Source organism: Portunus trituberculatus, chromosome 23 (genome assembly GCF_017591435.1).
Source record: "Portunus trituberculatus isolate SZX2019 chromosome 23, ASM1759143v1, whole genome shotgun sequence".
Taxonomy (NCBI): Eukaryota; Metazoa; Arthropoda; class Malacostraca; order Decapoda; family Portunidae; genus Portunus; species Portunus trituberculatus.
Window position 1 is genome coordinate 4,169,238 of NC_059277.1, and position 15,763 is coordinate 4,185,000.

General features: G+C 41.3%; 1 protein-coding gene across 4 annotated transcripts in view; it reads left to right on the top strand.

The window, feature by feature from the left end:
- LOC123507834 (junctional adhesion molecule B-like) overlaps nucleotides 1-15,763 on the top strand; it is a 157,435-nt gene that overhangs the window by 32,086 nt on the left and 109,586 nt on the right. For all 4 annotated transcript variants that reach the window (XM_045261086.1, XM_045261087.1, XM_045261085.1 and 1 more), the window contains one exon: nucleotides 8,476-8,816. In XM_045261086.1, coding sequence (XP_045117021.1) covers nucleotides 8,774-8,816 — 43 coding nt within the window. In that variant the 5' untranslated portion in view covers nucleotides 8,476-8,773. The remainder of the gene's footprint in view (nucleotides 1-8,475; nucleotides 8,817-15,763) is intronic.

Below are 15,763 nucleotides of genomic sequence, written 5' to 3' on the forward strand. Positions count from 1 at the left end.
ACACACACACACACACACACACGAATTTTGAAATAAACTTTGTATGTAATGCATTTCTTGCTTCATCTACACACACACACACACACACACACACACACACACACACACACACACACACACACACACACACACACACACACACACACACACACACACACACACACACACAGTACCTTGCACATTTACCGAATTCTAAACATAAAAGCGCCACATTTCAAACCTCCGCTGCTGTCGTGAAATTCATGCATGCACACTCCGTATGGATAGAAACCAATACACGTACATTGGAAGAAATTTGTTTCTGATATAAAAGTAAAAATTTATCTGTCAGCATTCAGAGGACTTCGCTGTTTTTCAGATTTTACGGGACAAACAGATGGTCACCTATTTATTGCAGCTTTACGTGGTGAAATTTGTTATCAATGAGGTGGTTGGCGTGCGAAACGTGCTCATACAGGCGCGATGATAAATAAATAAATAAATAAGCATCCCTCACGCTCGCCTACACACACACACACACACACACACACACACACACACACACACACGTACACGCAGAGTGACACATAGAGACACTCATTAACACATATTCCCCCCTTTATGTGGCCACATTTATGAGGATTTTATGTCTTCTCGTAACAGTAGTAGTAGTAGTAGTAGTAGTAGTAGTAGTAGTAGTAGTAGTAGTAGTAGTAGTAGCAGTAGTAGTAATAGTAATATCAGCAGACGTCCACGTGTAGGTTCGAATCCCACCATGTACCGCCTTGATACTTTGTCATTTATCACCATGATACCCAGGTTCTAGGTGGTTACATTAAAGATGCGATTGGGTGGTGATATGGGCCCTAATATGGGTTCCACTATAAATAAAATTGCCTACGTCACTAATGGGTGGAAGTTGAACATCGCTTCCCATACACTCTTCAAGTAAACCTAGAGGTGCTGTAGGCCATAAAAAAAAAAAAAAAAAAAAAAGATAGTAGTACTAGTAGTGATAAAAGCTTTTGTCTTTAGCTTTTAGCCTCCTCTTACTCTTTTTGATCTCACTTATCAGCTCGGTCTCGTATACACACACACACACACACACACACACACACACACACACACACACACACACACACACACACACACACATTTGAGTTTGATGCCTATCACGTGGTTCTTTGTATTCGAAAATTTCTCCTGAGATTTACTTTTCCCTACATGTAAAGGAGGAAGAGGAGAAGGAAGAGGAGGAAAAAAAAAAGAGAAGATGGAGGAGGAGGAGGAGGAGGAGGAGAAGGATGTGGTAAGGAAAGGAAAGGAAGATAACGACGAAGAAAAATACTGAAGTGGAACTGGGAATGAGAATGGAAAGAGAGATGGAGATAATGCAGAAAAGAGAGGTGGAGGACGAGGAAGATGAAGATGATGGTAAAAAGGCAACAGAGTAAGGAGGAAATAGACAGGGAAAGGAGATAAGGGTTGTGAAAAATAATGAGGAAGGAGGTGATGGCAATACTAGGAAGAGAAGATGAAAGAGGTGACTGCTGGGAAAGTGGAGAAGGAGGAACGTACACCAAAAGAGAGAAGGAGGATGAAATGTGATAAGATGGATGGTGGTGATGAAGATGGGAGTAAAAATGTAAGATGATAAAGAGACAGGAAGAAAGAAAAAGGAAAGAAAGCTGTTGGTGAAAACATTGAAAGAGAGAAAAAATAAGAAGGGAAAGGAGAGAAATATGACACTGGAAAGAGAAGATACACAGAAAGACGAAAATAGGAAGATGGAAATAAAGCAAAAAAAAGGTGATGAAAATCCATGATATTAAGAAAAACACACACACAAAAAAACAAAAAAAACATGAGGACTAAGAAAGAGAAAGAGATAAAAACTACAAATAAAAGATTAAAAAATGAAGAAAAAAAACACAGAAAACGGACAGAAGTGGAGAAAGAAAAAAAGGAGAAGATGAAGAAAGACAAAGATGTGAAAATTCCTGAGATGAATCACAATTGCATTCCTTCTTTCCTTCTTTCCTTCCGACCACAACTTAACATTCCACTTTTCTCTCCCACACACGCCCACGAACATCTTCCGACACACACGCACCGCCAAATCGTCAGCATGTATGTATCTATATGTGTATGTGTGTGTGTGTGTGTGTGTTTGGTGGGCGGGTGGGTGTGCCGGCGGCCTCATGTGTCCGTGGAGGTAGTTAGCCGCACAATGACGCAATTCTCATTTAGCACCGACGTAGCGGGGAGGCAGCCGTGATTCCTGGAGGTTTTAAACAGTTAACCAAGTCCTGAATGGCTTTACGGCCTCGTCTTGTTTTCTCGATTATGAACATGAGGCGAAGGAAGGAGGGACGAGAAGGGGGATAGGAGAGACAGGAATGAAAGAGCAGAAGAGAGGGTACAATGAAGATTCTAGGTAGAAGAAGGAGGTTAAGAGGAAAGGAGGGTGAAAAGGAGAACATTAGCAAGGAGGAAAAAGGAGTATGTTGAGGAGGAAAGTAAGGAGTATGGAGAAGGGAGAGAAGAAAAGGAAAGGGAGGGAAGAAGGACGAAAAGCTTTATTTAGCATGAGAAAGAGGGAGAGAAAAAGAATATTGAAGAGAGAAGAGAGAGAGTATCATTAGAAAGAAGGAAAGAAGAAAGAGAGGGGAAGAAAAAGAGGTACAGGAAGCAAGAAAGGAAGGAAAGAAGAAAAAGGAAGTTAAAAAGAAGAGGAAGGACGGAAATTGGTACGGATGGAGGAAGAGAGAGAGAGAGAGAGAGAGAGAGAGAGAGAGAGAGAGAGAGAGAGAGAGAGAGAGAGAGAGAGAGAGAATCATCTTTATTATCATGAAATTTGTTTGCTCTTATCTACTATTTTTCTTCTTTATATTTTCGTTGTATAGTTTGACTTTATTTTGTTTCGTTATATTTCGGACCGTTTCACGTATGTTTTGTTTATGTGTTTTTAGTTTCCAATGTTTATACTTTTTCGATTCTCGTATTTTTCACCTTTTCTTTATTTCCCTTTCGATTTACTGCCAGTCGTATGTTCCTTTCATTTTTCGCTCTCCTTTTTTATTGTCCTTTTAACTTATTCCGACTATGTATGCATTTCTTTTTTTCTTATTCATGGCCAGGGTCGATAATTGTTAATTTTTATACATGTTCCTTTATGTGTGTATGTGTGTTGTGTGTGTGTGTGTATGTGTGTGTTTATGCCCTGGCCTATACTGCCTGTAAGTTACTTCAAGAGTATTGGAAGCGCTTTTAAGCTTCCACCCATTAGTAGCGCAGACAATTTTATTTATAGTGGTATCCACATTTGATCAATATCACTACCCAAGCGCATCTTTGGTGTAACGACCTAGAACCTGGGTATCGTGGTGACATGTAGGTAACTTTATACCACTCGACAAATGGCAAAGTATCAAGGCCATACGTGGTGGGATTCGAACCTACCCGTGGATGTGTGCCGGATCCCACGCTCTCTCCTTATCCACTATGCCGCTCTGTGTGTGTGTGTGTGTGTGTGTGTGTGTGTGTGTGTGTGTGTGTCTGGAAAAGAGCGTACCAAGTTTTATCAGTTTCTTAAGAAGACCGCTTGGAATCTTTGTACTGTGTATATATTGCAACACAACACGAAGAAAAGAAATATCAACAACAACATCCCTTTATAGAAACAAAAATGAAATAGAAACCTAATTTTCGTGGCCGCTTGTGTGTGTGTGTGTGTGTGTGTGTGTGTGTGTGTGTGTGTGTGTGTGTGTGTGTGTGTGTCTGCTTGTCTCTGTGAGAGGTAAACACTAACTGACAACCTCCACAATAAATCATAAAGGAAGAACAAAAAGCATCAGACCTGTTGACATTTACGCGATTATTTGTGACAAGCTGCATTGCCTCATGTAAAGTAAAAAGAATGGAAGGACGAGGAGGCAGAGAGCGGGTTGAAGTGCTGTAGTGAAGTGCCTTTCTTAATCACGCCATCGCTGACTTCATCTCCTTCGATTCCTGTTACTTCACTTTTTCATTTTACTTTTCTTACGTGTCATTGAATTTTCATCTTAATAACTCTGTCAGGCTAGAATGAAGTAATGAAGCTCTGTTGAATTGAGTAGAGAGAGAGATAGATAGATAGATAGATAGATAGATAGAGATAGATAGATAGATAGATAGATAGATAGAGAGAGAGAGAGAGAGAGAGAGAGAGAGAGAGAGAGAGAGAGAGAGAGAGAGAAATTGGTGGGGTTGTAAGAATAGCCTCTCTCTCTCTCTCTCTCTCTCTCTCTCTCTCTCTCTCCAGCAAAACATTTCCTTTGTTTTATAATTTAAAGTCACTCTTTTTCGTTTCCATTCTCTGTTTCTGTTTTTCCATTTTTTTTGTTACTCAGGCTCTACAGTGCAGCAGTTTCCTTTGTTTGATAATTTAACCCACCACTTTCCTTTCCTTTCCTTTCCCTTTCCATTATCCTTTTCTTTTCTTCCTTTTCAATCTTTTCCACGTTTTTTTCTATTTCCTCTACTGCCTTGCTCCTGTCGCTATTGGAACAGGTAAAGGTGATGTGCAATTTTCCTCATACACTCTCTCTCTCTCTCTCTCTCTCTCTCTCTCTCTCTCTCTCTCTCTCTCTCTCTCTCTCTCTCTCTCTCTCTCGAGTACTTTCTGCCGGGACACTGAACTGGGGGGGTCGTGGGTGGAGGGAGGAAAGGAAGGGAGACGATAAAAATGAAACAGAAAAATGAAAAAAGGGAGCATGAAAGAAAAACCCTGGAAAATGGATCGTAATTGAGAAGAAAAAAATAAGAAAAATCTCTTTACGGGGTACGATATTTTGGAAAAGGCAGGTATATCCCATTACCTTGCAGGTGTTAGGAGGGAGGGACGCTAGGACAGGTAGAGACGGGGTGTTGGTGGGGAAGAGAGGCGGTAGAGTGAGGGAGAGATGGGTGTGAGAGGTTGGGTAAAAGGGTACGTGAGAAAGATGACTAGATGCTTGGGAATGAAAGGAAAGATGAGAGAGGACAGGTGAAAGAGAGTGAAGGTGAAGGAAGCTGATAGAGAGAGAGAGAGAGAGAGAGAGAGAGAGAGAGAGAGAGAGAGAGAGAGAGAGAGAGAGAGAGAGAGAGAGAGAGAGAACGTGTAGGTGTATTAATTTGACGCTCTAATCTTTCACACACACACACACACACACACACACACACACACACACACACACACACACACACACACACACACACACACACACACACACACACACACACACACACACACACACACATACACACACACACATATACACATACACACACACACACACATACACACACACACACACATCACGTCGCCATTCCAATTACGTGACGTGACGAGCAGATGTACACACGGCTGCCTCTGTCCCGCTCGCTGATCACACCAATGCGAGCCTAAATCTTGGGCCGCCGGGCTATTGCTCAAAACCAATCGCTGCATATCTCATGGGAGCCTTGTGCCACTTGTGTCCTCCTCCTCCTCCTCCTCCTCCTCCTCCTCTTCCTCTTCCTCTTCCTCGTCTCCTTCCTACTTCTTCTCCTCCTCTCCCATTTCTGTCCTTTTTGCGTTTCTCATCTTGCTTTGTTTTGTTTTTCTCGTCTTTTTCCCGTTTTCTATATTCTCTTACTTTTAACTAGTATTTCTCTGTTGTATATCCTTCACATTTTGTTCTTGCTCTTTTCTCATCCTAAGTATTCGTTTATTTTTATCTATTCTCCTGTTTTTATCTGTTTTAGCGTCGTTTCTTACTTTTAACTGATATTTTCCTCTTCTATATACTATTCTCTTTTCTTCTTCCAGTTTCTTCTATTCGTGACTCATAGTTTTCTCTTTCTTATTATTTTTTGTTTTATTTTGATTGACTAGTCTTTTCTCTCTATTTTCTCTTCCATTATTGTTTTATTTGTGAGTCGTGTAGTCTCTTCTTTAGACTTGATTTAATTCCATCATTATTTTCATGAGGTTTATTTTTCTTTTACTAGTTCTTTGTCTCTTATTTCTTTTATATTTTTGTTTTCTCTTCCGTTTGCTTTCGCGCTCATTGTTCTATTTGAGTCTCATCCGACCTTACCTTTCCTCATTATTCTCCTATTTTTATATCTATTTTCTTTTGTCTTGTCTTCATCCTCTTTCTTGCACCTATTCCTGTCTTACATATTTCTCTTTCGCTTCACCCTCCTCTTTCTCTCCCATTACGGTTCTATTTGTGTGCGTTTCACCTTCTCTTTTTATCCACTTCCCACTCTTGTTTCCGCCTTACATATTTCTCTTTTCTCGTTAGCAGTCCGTTCTCCCGTTTTCTGTCTCTCGTAACTTCCTCTCTCTTCTCCTAGCGTCTGTATTTGTGTCTCATTTTTCCACCAATCACGTGCAGCATCTTTCCCCTCTTGCCCTATTAGTAAGTCTCATCCTTTAGCTTATTTTCATTTTTATTTTTGCTTTGCTTCCTTTGCCACACATTTTATCTTTCTCTCTTTCTCTTGTGCCTGTCCTCTTTTTATTTCTGTCTTTCATCCATTGTCTTGTCTTCCTCCTCCTTCCTTGATTTCATTATCCCCAGATCTTCCTCTCCTCCTCGTCCTCCTCTTCCTCGTCCTCCTCCTCCTCCGCCCCCTCTCGGTTTTTCAATCTATGTTCTATGTATTTTTGAGTGGAATCAGTTCATGGTGTATGTGTCCATGAATGTGTGTGTGTGTGTGTGTGTGTGTGTGTGTGTGTGTGTGTGTGTGTGTGTGTGTGTGTGTGTGTGTGTGTGCGTGTGTGGGTGTGTGTTTGAGGTTTATATGAAACTTCGTATTTTTTCATTTCTATTAATATTGATTCATTTATTAACTTACGTATCATTCTTTCACATATATATTCTCCCATACTGTTACTACTTTTACTACTACTACTACTACTACTACTACTACTACTACTACTACTACTACTACTACTACTACTACTACTGATTTTCATATCTTGTATCCTTTTCCCTTTTCTCTTTCTCTTTATTCTCCCCTAAGTCTCAGTTTAGCTTAGTATAGCTTATCGAAAAGTGTCTCTATGGCCAGCGGTGAAGCTCTAGATTACTCTACCTTTGTGTTCCTTCTTCTTCCTCCTCCTCCTGCTCTTCATCCTCCTCCTTCTCCTCCTGCTCCTCCTGCTCCTTTTCTTCCTCTTCCTCATCCTTCTCGCAGTAGCTCGCGGTGTTAACGACATCCCTCTGAGCTGCCAGACACAGGTAATTTCCCTACGCTCTCTCTCTCTCTCTCTCTCTCTCTCTCTCTCTCTCTCTCTCTCTCTCTCTCTCTCTCTCTCTCTTATTGCAATTTTTCCCTACTTTTCCTTCATCTTTCCTTTCCTCCTTTGTTTTCACGATCTTTCCTCAGTCGTCTTCCCCGTGACTCATCCTCTTATCCATCATTCCTTCCTTTCCTTAGCCTTGCAATTCCTCCGCTCCCTCGTCACTCCTTTCTTCCTCCTCCTCCTCTTCCTCCTCTTTGTCCTCTTCCGCACCTTCTCCCGTACCTTCTCCCTCGGCTCTGTTTCTCTACCCTCTTCACTTCCCTTCCTTCGCTATCTCTCCTTCCCTGCGTCCCTTCTCTTGACCCCCAGAAGGCAATGGTTCTCAGGTCTGAGCCTCGCCTGCTGCTGCCTCGGGGAGAGATAGACGATACGTGACAGGAAAGAAACATAATGCTTTTCCTTCCTTTCTCTGATATTCCTCTCCGGGCGCCGTCTGCCGACACTCCACTCCTCCACACCACCCCAACCACCAGGACTCCCCGACTATTGACTCCACATAACGCCACGGATGTTAAATATATTCATTCAGCGTCAGTGCATCCAGTGTGTCTTTCTTGGCGTGAGTTGCCATAGGGTCAATTTTTTTTTTCTTGTTTAGTTGAATAATTTCCATTCTTTCTCATTTGCTTCTTCAGGGTTGTGTAACAGTCCATCCAGGAATATTTTGTGCTTTTACTCCCCAAAACCGGCAATTTCTTGTCTCTGTAAATGTAGTTACTGTTTTTCAGGTGAGTAATTATAAGGAATTTGATACTATGTGTCTCCAAACACGTTCTATCAGTCTATCATGGATAACTATATGTATTTTCTCTAAATTTCAAGGATTTACGTTTGCAAATTATATCAGAATTAGACTTAATTCCGGTGACTGCAAGAAAGCACATGCCACATCTTTCGTAAGAGAGAGTTTTCTTATTCATTTATGTAACTTGTAAAAAGATTCCCTGATAAAAAATTCTAGACAAATATAAAGAAGGTGTTGCTGAAGAAAGTTTTCTCTTTACATGTCGCCTCTTCTTGATGCGCTGTAAAGACATGTGCGTACTTAGCTTTTCAAATTACTGCAGCCGTGCACTATTTACGAGGCCATAAATCATTACATTACACTTTTCTATAGCTAATCCCATCACAAAAAGAAGCTTCCAGTACCTCTAACCATGCGCCTCCTTTTGTTCCAGGAGTGAATCCAGGATGCCCCGCCCTCAAGCAGCCGCCCCGTAACTCCCACGCACACACACACACACACACACACACATACACACACGCAACACATGATGGCGGCTCAATGTGTGTCATAGGGCGCCGAGCCACCGCGACGCGCCATGCCAACACGTGACGGGGCCGTGCACGTGTAAACTTTGATCCAACGTGTTTCGCTTCCCGTGTGTGCGGCGGGGAGGAGGCGGGAGGAGGGGAAGGAGACGCGGGTGTGAGCGGGGCAGTGGGCGAGCACCTGAGGCGTCTCCCCGCGGCCAGATGGGACCAAGACTGCAGCCGCTGGTCTTCATCCTCTTGGCGGGTGAGTGTTGAGTGTTGAGTGTTTCTACCAGAACTAGTGTTGTAACGCGCTACAGAATAAGATTACTGTGGAACTTAACTAAAATGCCCAATATTTTTTTCCTTTTCTTCTTTATCTTTTACTTTCTAGAACTGACAAGCTGAGTTATTATTTTTTTTTATTCCAACTTGGGCAGTCTCCTTAACACGTAAAAAGGATGCTGACTGAAGGATGTTGATTAAAATACGTCAATAACACGTGCTAGTTTGTTAGTAAAATTGAATAGTGAGTGAAGATTGTTACTATTGTTGCTATTAATACCACCATCGTTTTTGTTGTTGCTGTTTTTTTGTCTTTTTTTCAATGAGTAAGAAAAAAACAAAAAGAACACGGATTCAGTTGATAGGTGGAGAACTTTAAATTCACAACAACTTACCTATATGCTATAATTGTTAGTCGTATCCTTATTGTGTCTCTTGCATCATGGTGGTCACTGGTGAGAAAAAGTCTCGAGCTTACACAAAATTGAAAACACATAAGTTGAATTTACAATAGTGCTATAATTGTCTCCGAACACCTGAAACTTAAAACGAGAGATATACAGTAGAGAAGCAAAGTGAACCAGTGCAATTCCCTTCCTCCACACTCAGTCTTCCCCCCGAGAGAGAAAAAAGGGAGGAAGAAAAAACAGTGAGTGAGGGAATAGGAGAGGAATAGAGGGGAAGTGAGGGAGTGTGAGAGGGAGAAAGAGGGCGTGACGAAGTGGGAGAGGGAAATGGGAGTGTAGAGGGAGAGATTTCAGTTCGAGAGTGTTACTGATTGCATCCTTTTCATTTTTAGTATCAGGTATTGCATTTATGTCAATCCTATGCAACGACCACGCCCTGCCCACCTGTCCACCCACACTTGTCTTTACCTAAACTGTATTATTCTTGTTATTCATGTCTTCACCTCACCGGGTTTTAGTTACACCTGTCTACACCCAAGATCTACTCGCCTACTCTCTATCTCCCTACTTACACCTGTCCTCACGCAACTCCTGTCAAGCTGCACCTGTCTAATTCAGTTCAACCTGTCTAATTGCCTGTCTCCTTTTGATACTTGTTCAACTGCTCATCGTAATCTACACTCCACTGTTACTTACCTCTTATCACGTAGGATGTTTGGATCTCTCTCTCTCTCTCTCTCTCTCTCTCTCTCTCTCTCTCTCTCTCTCTCTCTCTCAAACCCCCAAACAAAACACAATCTCCTCCTCCTCTCCTCTCCCATCCTTTATACCCTCCAACATTTCTTTGCTCCTCACACTTTTCTTTCCTTCCTGCTCCTCCTCTTCCTTCCCCTCCTCCTCCTCCTCCTTCTCCTCCTCCTCCTCCTCCTCCTCTTCCTCCTCTTCCTCTTCTTCCTCCTCCTCCTTCTCTTCCGCATTAACTCTCACGCCGCATTCAGTGCACAGCCTCGCAAGTTTCGTTCTCACGCTGATGAACGAAAGCGATGACGCCGTGGGAATTTCTGTGGCCGCTGATTTAATGGCAGAAAGAGCGAGAGAGTGAGAGGGAGAGGGAGAGAGAGAGGAAAAGGGAGAGGGAGGGGGAGTGTGTGTTTTGCTATATTTAGTGCGACTTTGTTGTTTATTGAGTGAAAAGGAAGTTATTGCCTAAGTGTCGATTTCTTTGTGTTTGGAAGCTGTGAGGGAGATGTATAAGTAAAGGGAAGATGGTGAAGGATGTAGCAGAGAGAGAGAGAGAGAGAGAGAGAGAGAGAGAGAGAGAGAGAGAGAGAGAGAGAGAGAGAATTCCCTTCAACAACAAGCCAAGCTTCCAAACGGAATGTTTATTCACTAGAGGTCGTAGAGTCTGGTGTGTGTGTGTTGTGTGTGTGTGTGTGTGTGTGTATGGTGCTAAGTTTAGTTGTTTTGAAGTTCCCTGAGCTGTAAAGAAAATATGTTGGTATATGGAATAGTGATTCTCTCTCTCTCTCTCTCTCTCTCTCTCTCTCTCTCTCTCTCTCTCTCTCTCTCTCTCTCTCTCTCTCTCTCTCTCTCTCTCTCTCTCTCTCCCTTAAAGAAAGTTTAATAGTTTCTTATTTGACTTTCTTGATATCTTCTTCTTCTTCTTCTTCTTCTTCTTCTTCTTCTTCTTCTTCTTCTTCTTCTTCTTCTTCTTCTTCTTCTTCTTCTTCTTCTTCTTCTTCTTCTTCTTCTTCTTCTTCTTCTTCTTCTTCTTCTTCTTCTTCTTCTTCATCTCTTCTTCTTCTTCTTACTGTTGTTTTTGTTTTTTATTGTTACTATTACTACTCTTATTCGCAGTCATCGTCCTTTTCATTAAAATTCTTGATAATTTTTTTCTCTCTCTTCTTTTTCCCCTTCTCACCACCACCACCACCACCACCCGTATAGATAAATAATAATTGCCCAAATGAATGTCAACAGGTAGATTGTCAGGGCAAATTGAGTCTCTTCAGGAAGCACAGGTATTTTCTCAGACTAATAAACACTCAGGTGAGGCGGTGTTTGTTAGCTGGCAGCATGTTGACTCGCGCATCTCTCCTTTCTTTCCCTCTCATTCTCTTAGTCTCATTGTTTGGCAGGGAGAGGGGAGAGGAGAAAGGAGAAGCAATGTAGAGCTCTGGAACGTGGGAGGAAGATTTTTTTTATATCGTTTTTGTTTTGCAGGTAATGGTATGCTTGTTTTGCTCCCTGGTTGTGGTATTGGCGGTGCTATTGCGTGGTTATGTTCTAGTAGTGTTTTCTGTGGTGAGGGAGTGCTGGTGGTGTGTGCCTGTGTGTGTGAGTTTGGTTTATGTGGTGGTGGTGGTGGTGGTGGTGTTGGTGGTATGAGTCAGTGGTGGTTGTAATTTCGGTCGTAGAGTGTGTGGTGGTAAAAGGTGGTGATGGTGCTGGTAATATTATGTGGTGATGGTAGGTGGTGATGGTGATGGTGATGGTGATGGTGGTGTAATTTGGTGTATCATTGTTCTAATCTGCCATGTCTGCCTCCTTTCTTTTTTTTTTTTCCTTTCTTTCTTTCCCTTTTTGCGATATCCTTATACTCATATTTGCTTCACGTCAGTAATGCCATTCATAACTCCGCGCATCTATAAAGTAGTAGTAGTAGTAGTAGTAGTAGTAGTAGTAGTAGTAGTAGTAGTAGTAGTAGTAGTAGTAGTAGTAGTAGTAGTAGTAGTAGTAGTAGTAGTAGTAATAGTAGTAGTAGTAGCAGCAGCATTATTATTATCATTATTATTATTATTATTATTATTATCATTATTATTATTAGTAGTAGTAGTGGTAGCAGTAGTAGTAGTAGTAGCAGTTGTAATTCTAGTGGTATTAATAATAGTAGTAGTAGCAGGAGATTGGGATAAATTTTTCATCTTCTGTTCCTTCCAGACCTATCTTCAATATCATACGTCAATTTCTCTTTCCATTGCCCCTTTTATCCTGATCTTCTCTGTCAACACTTATTACTTTTTCTTCTTCCCGGAGGTATTGACTTTGCTCTCTGTTGGATTAGCGTTCATCCACCTCTCCTTTGTCTTGCTCCTGCTCTGTGATGGATGACTCCTCCGCTCGGCTGCAGTTTGGTTTTTGCCTCCTTTTTTTCCCCCACTCCATCCTTCCTACTCCTTCTCTTGCCTCAATTTCGTATGTTACCTTCGCCATTATTGCTTTTTTTCTTTTTCCTTCGTCTCTTGGGCTTTTAGACTGAGTGGGAGAGGGGAAGCAAGCATGGAAGGCTGAGTGAAGTATAGTATCTAGTTTGTGTGGTTCTAGTATCTATTTGTTAGCATATTTTTCACTATCCAATATCACCCAGCTAAGTTCATCTGACGTATGTAGAAACTTTTCACTCTTTTGACGGCAGAGGTGACGGTATCATGATGCGGGTGTTACCTTGGCGACGCGTTATAAGCTACATGCGTGGCCCGCGGCAAATTGTATCATATTTTTAAGCTCCGATTGTATGTAATATGCGATGGATGGAAGAGACGCTGTGTGACGCTGGCTGCAATACTGATGCGAAAGGAGGGGGAGGAGTAGGAGAAGGAGGAGAAGGAGGAGATAGTGTTGGTGGTGGTGGTAATAGTGGTGGTGATGGTAGTGGTGGTGGTGGTGGTTGGTGGAGGAGGAGAATGATAAAGTAGAAGAAGAAGGAGAAGAAAAAGAGGAAGAAAGAAGGACGAAGAAACGGAGGAAAAAAACGGAAAAAGAAGAAAAAGAAGAAAACGAAGAAGAGAAAGAAGAAGGAAGAAATAAGCAAAAAAAGAAAGAAAGAAAGATAAAAGAAAGAAAGTATTAAAGAAACCAAGCAAGAACAGAAAGAATAAGCAGGAAAAAAACACATGAGAAACAGTCAGGCAAGCGAGGAAGAAAAGCAACGTTCCATCTCATTAAGTAAACCTCGATTTTTCAATATTTTTCTTCGTGTTTTTGCTTTCGTTTATGTGTATGTGTGTGTGTGTGTGTGTGTGTGTGTGTGTGTGTGTGTGTGTTTTCTTTTCACGTCGTTCCAGGAAGCTTTGTTGTATTGCTTTTGTTAATAGCTGCAATTTGTCATAAAGCGCTAGACTCCCCAGGAAGGCGCAGTTTAGGCCAGTAATTCCAAGTGGTGTGGTGGGGTGGTGGTGGTGGTGGTGGTGGTTGCTGGTGATTGTGGTGATGGTGGAGGTGGTGTAAAGTATGATTCATTGCTTTGAGTAATGCTGAAATCGAATATATGTTAATAATTTATAACACACACACACACACACACACACACACACACACACACACACACACACACACACACACGAAAAAAAAAAAACACATACACAAGAAAATCATTCCATATCACAACAGGAGAAAAAAGAGAACAATGTGTCCGGAAGATGGAAGGATGGAGATGAAATTTTCCTCTAAAACGTGCCATTTTTAATATCGGGGCAAATATGAATGTAAGAAATGAGTAAATTGGTGTTTTATAAGTAGAACGAAAAATAGGTTAAGAGTGTACATGTACGTTATGGAAAGAATAAATTGAAGTCTATACAGGAAAAAAGAAAATCAGAATGGAGTTTTCAGTCTACATAGGAATAAAAAAAATCAGAATGGAGTTTTCTTTTGAGGTCTTTTATCCATATGTTTAAATAACCTGAGGTGGAGTCTTGTTTCTATTTCATTTATCTATATACACATCTTACTTATTGAATAGGGTTGGTAGTCGTCACGAAGTACCTTTTAAAAATTTCGGTATTACTGCTGAGAAAGAAACAAATGAGATTAAGTTATATTTTATTCCATTCTCTATTATTCTTTTTTTACAAAGCGATGAAAAAATGGAATGAGAAAAGAGCCTGTTAATGTACTGCTAAAAAGATAGATGAACAAATGAAAAATAAAGAAACCAGTGGAATATTCAAAGAAGTGATGAATAAACACAACAAATCGGAAAAAAAAACAAGAAATATACCTCATGCAACAAAACTCACATTTCACGAGAACTTCAACAATAGATCAGTCTTGACATCGCATGAATAGCTAAGTGCATATAAAAGAATAGACGGAGAAGCAAACACATCTCCATAAACCAACAGAACATGATCATAACTATTATTTCCAAGAGTAGTATTTCCAGCACTTAATTTTATCTCTGGCAATCGTGGAGTCTTCTTGGAATGGTGGGCTTCCAGGAGGAGAAGGAGGCAGAGGAGGAGGAGGAGGAGGAGGAGGAGGAGGAGGAGGAGGAGGAGGAGGAAGAGGAGGAGGAGGAGGAGGAGAAGGAGGAGGACGCAGTTTTAAGGGAACAAGTCGTCCCTTCCTCGTTATGCAAAAGTGCAGGAATGTGTTGTAGCAGGGAATCTCCTTCCTTCTGAGTCAATATTGAATTTTCCTTGAGCTGGCCATCGAATATCCTAGTATGTGTGTGTGTGTGTGTGTGTGTGTGTGTGTGTGTGTGTGTGTGTGTGTGTGTGTGTGTGTGTGTGTGTGTGTCTGTGTGTGTGTGTGTGTGTGTGTGTGTGTGTGTGTGTGTCTTTGTGCCTCCCTGTGTGGGCTGTGCCTGATTGAGAGAGAGAGAGAGAGAGAGAGAGAGAGAGAGAGAGAGAGAGAGAGAGAGAGAGAGAGAGAGAGAGAGAGAGAGAGAGATATATATATATATATATATATATATATATATATATATATATATATATATATATATATATATATATATATATATATATATATATATATATATATATATTTAAATGACAACAAATGCTTTCAATTTAGATATAGCAAATATGATGAAATATATTAAAATATTCATATTGACGTAACACAAACCAATAAAATATGAATGAAGGAGAAGAACAAAAAGATTTCACTTTTCACAATGGAGACCTGCAAGACGAGGAAAAACCGGAGGAAGAGGAAGAGGAGGAGGAGGAGAAGGAGGAGGAGAAAGAACAAGAAGACGGCAGGAGCTGGAAGAAAAACGACTGGCATAATGTAAAGAAAGAAAGACAGATGGAAAAGAAAAGGGGAGAAGACAAAGTAGATGAGGAAATGTGACAGGAAGAGGTGATTTACGGCCAAGGTAAAAGAGAGGGAGGATAAAGGGTGAGGAAGGAGACGACGACGACGACGACGAGGAGGAGGAGGAGGAGGAGGAGGAGGAGGAGGAGGAGGAGGAGGAAGAGGACATGATGGAGGAGGAGTAGCAAGAAGAGAAGCTGGACTAAAGTTATTAAGCGGAACCTGATGCCAATTAAATAAAATGAATCACCTTACATTAATATTCGTCTTGAATGTAATCCCACGTTTTCTGTTTGCATATAGGAGAAAGGAGGAAGATGAGGAAGAGGAGGAGGAGGAGAAGGAGGAGGAGGAGGAGGAGGAGGAGGAGGAGGAGAGGAGGAAGTAGTCAGGGATGAAGAGATAGATCAAAAGCTCGTAGAAGAGAGAGTAGAAGAAATAGGAGAAGGATGAAAAAAAAAAAGACAGCGAGAAC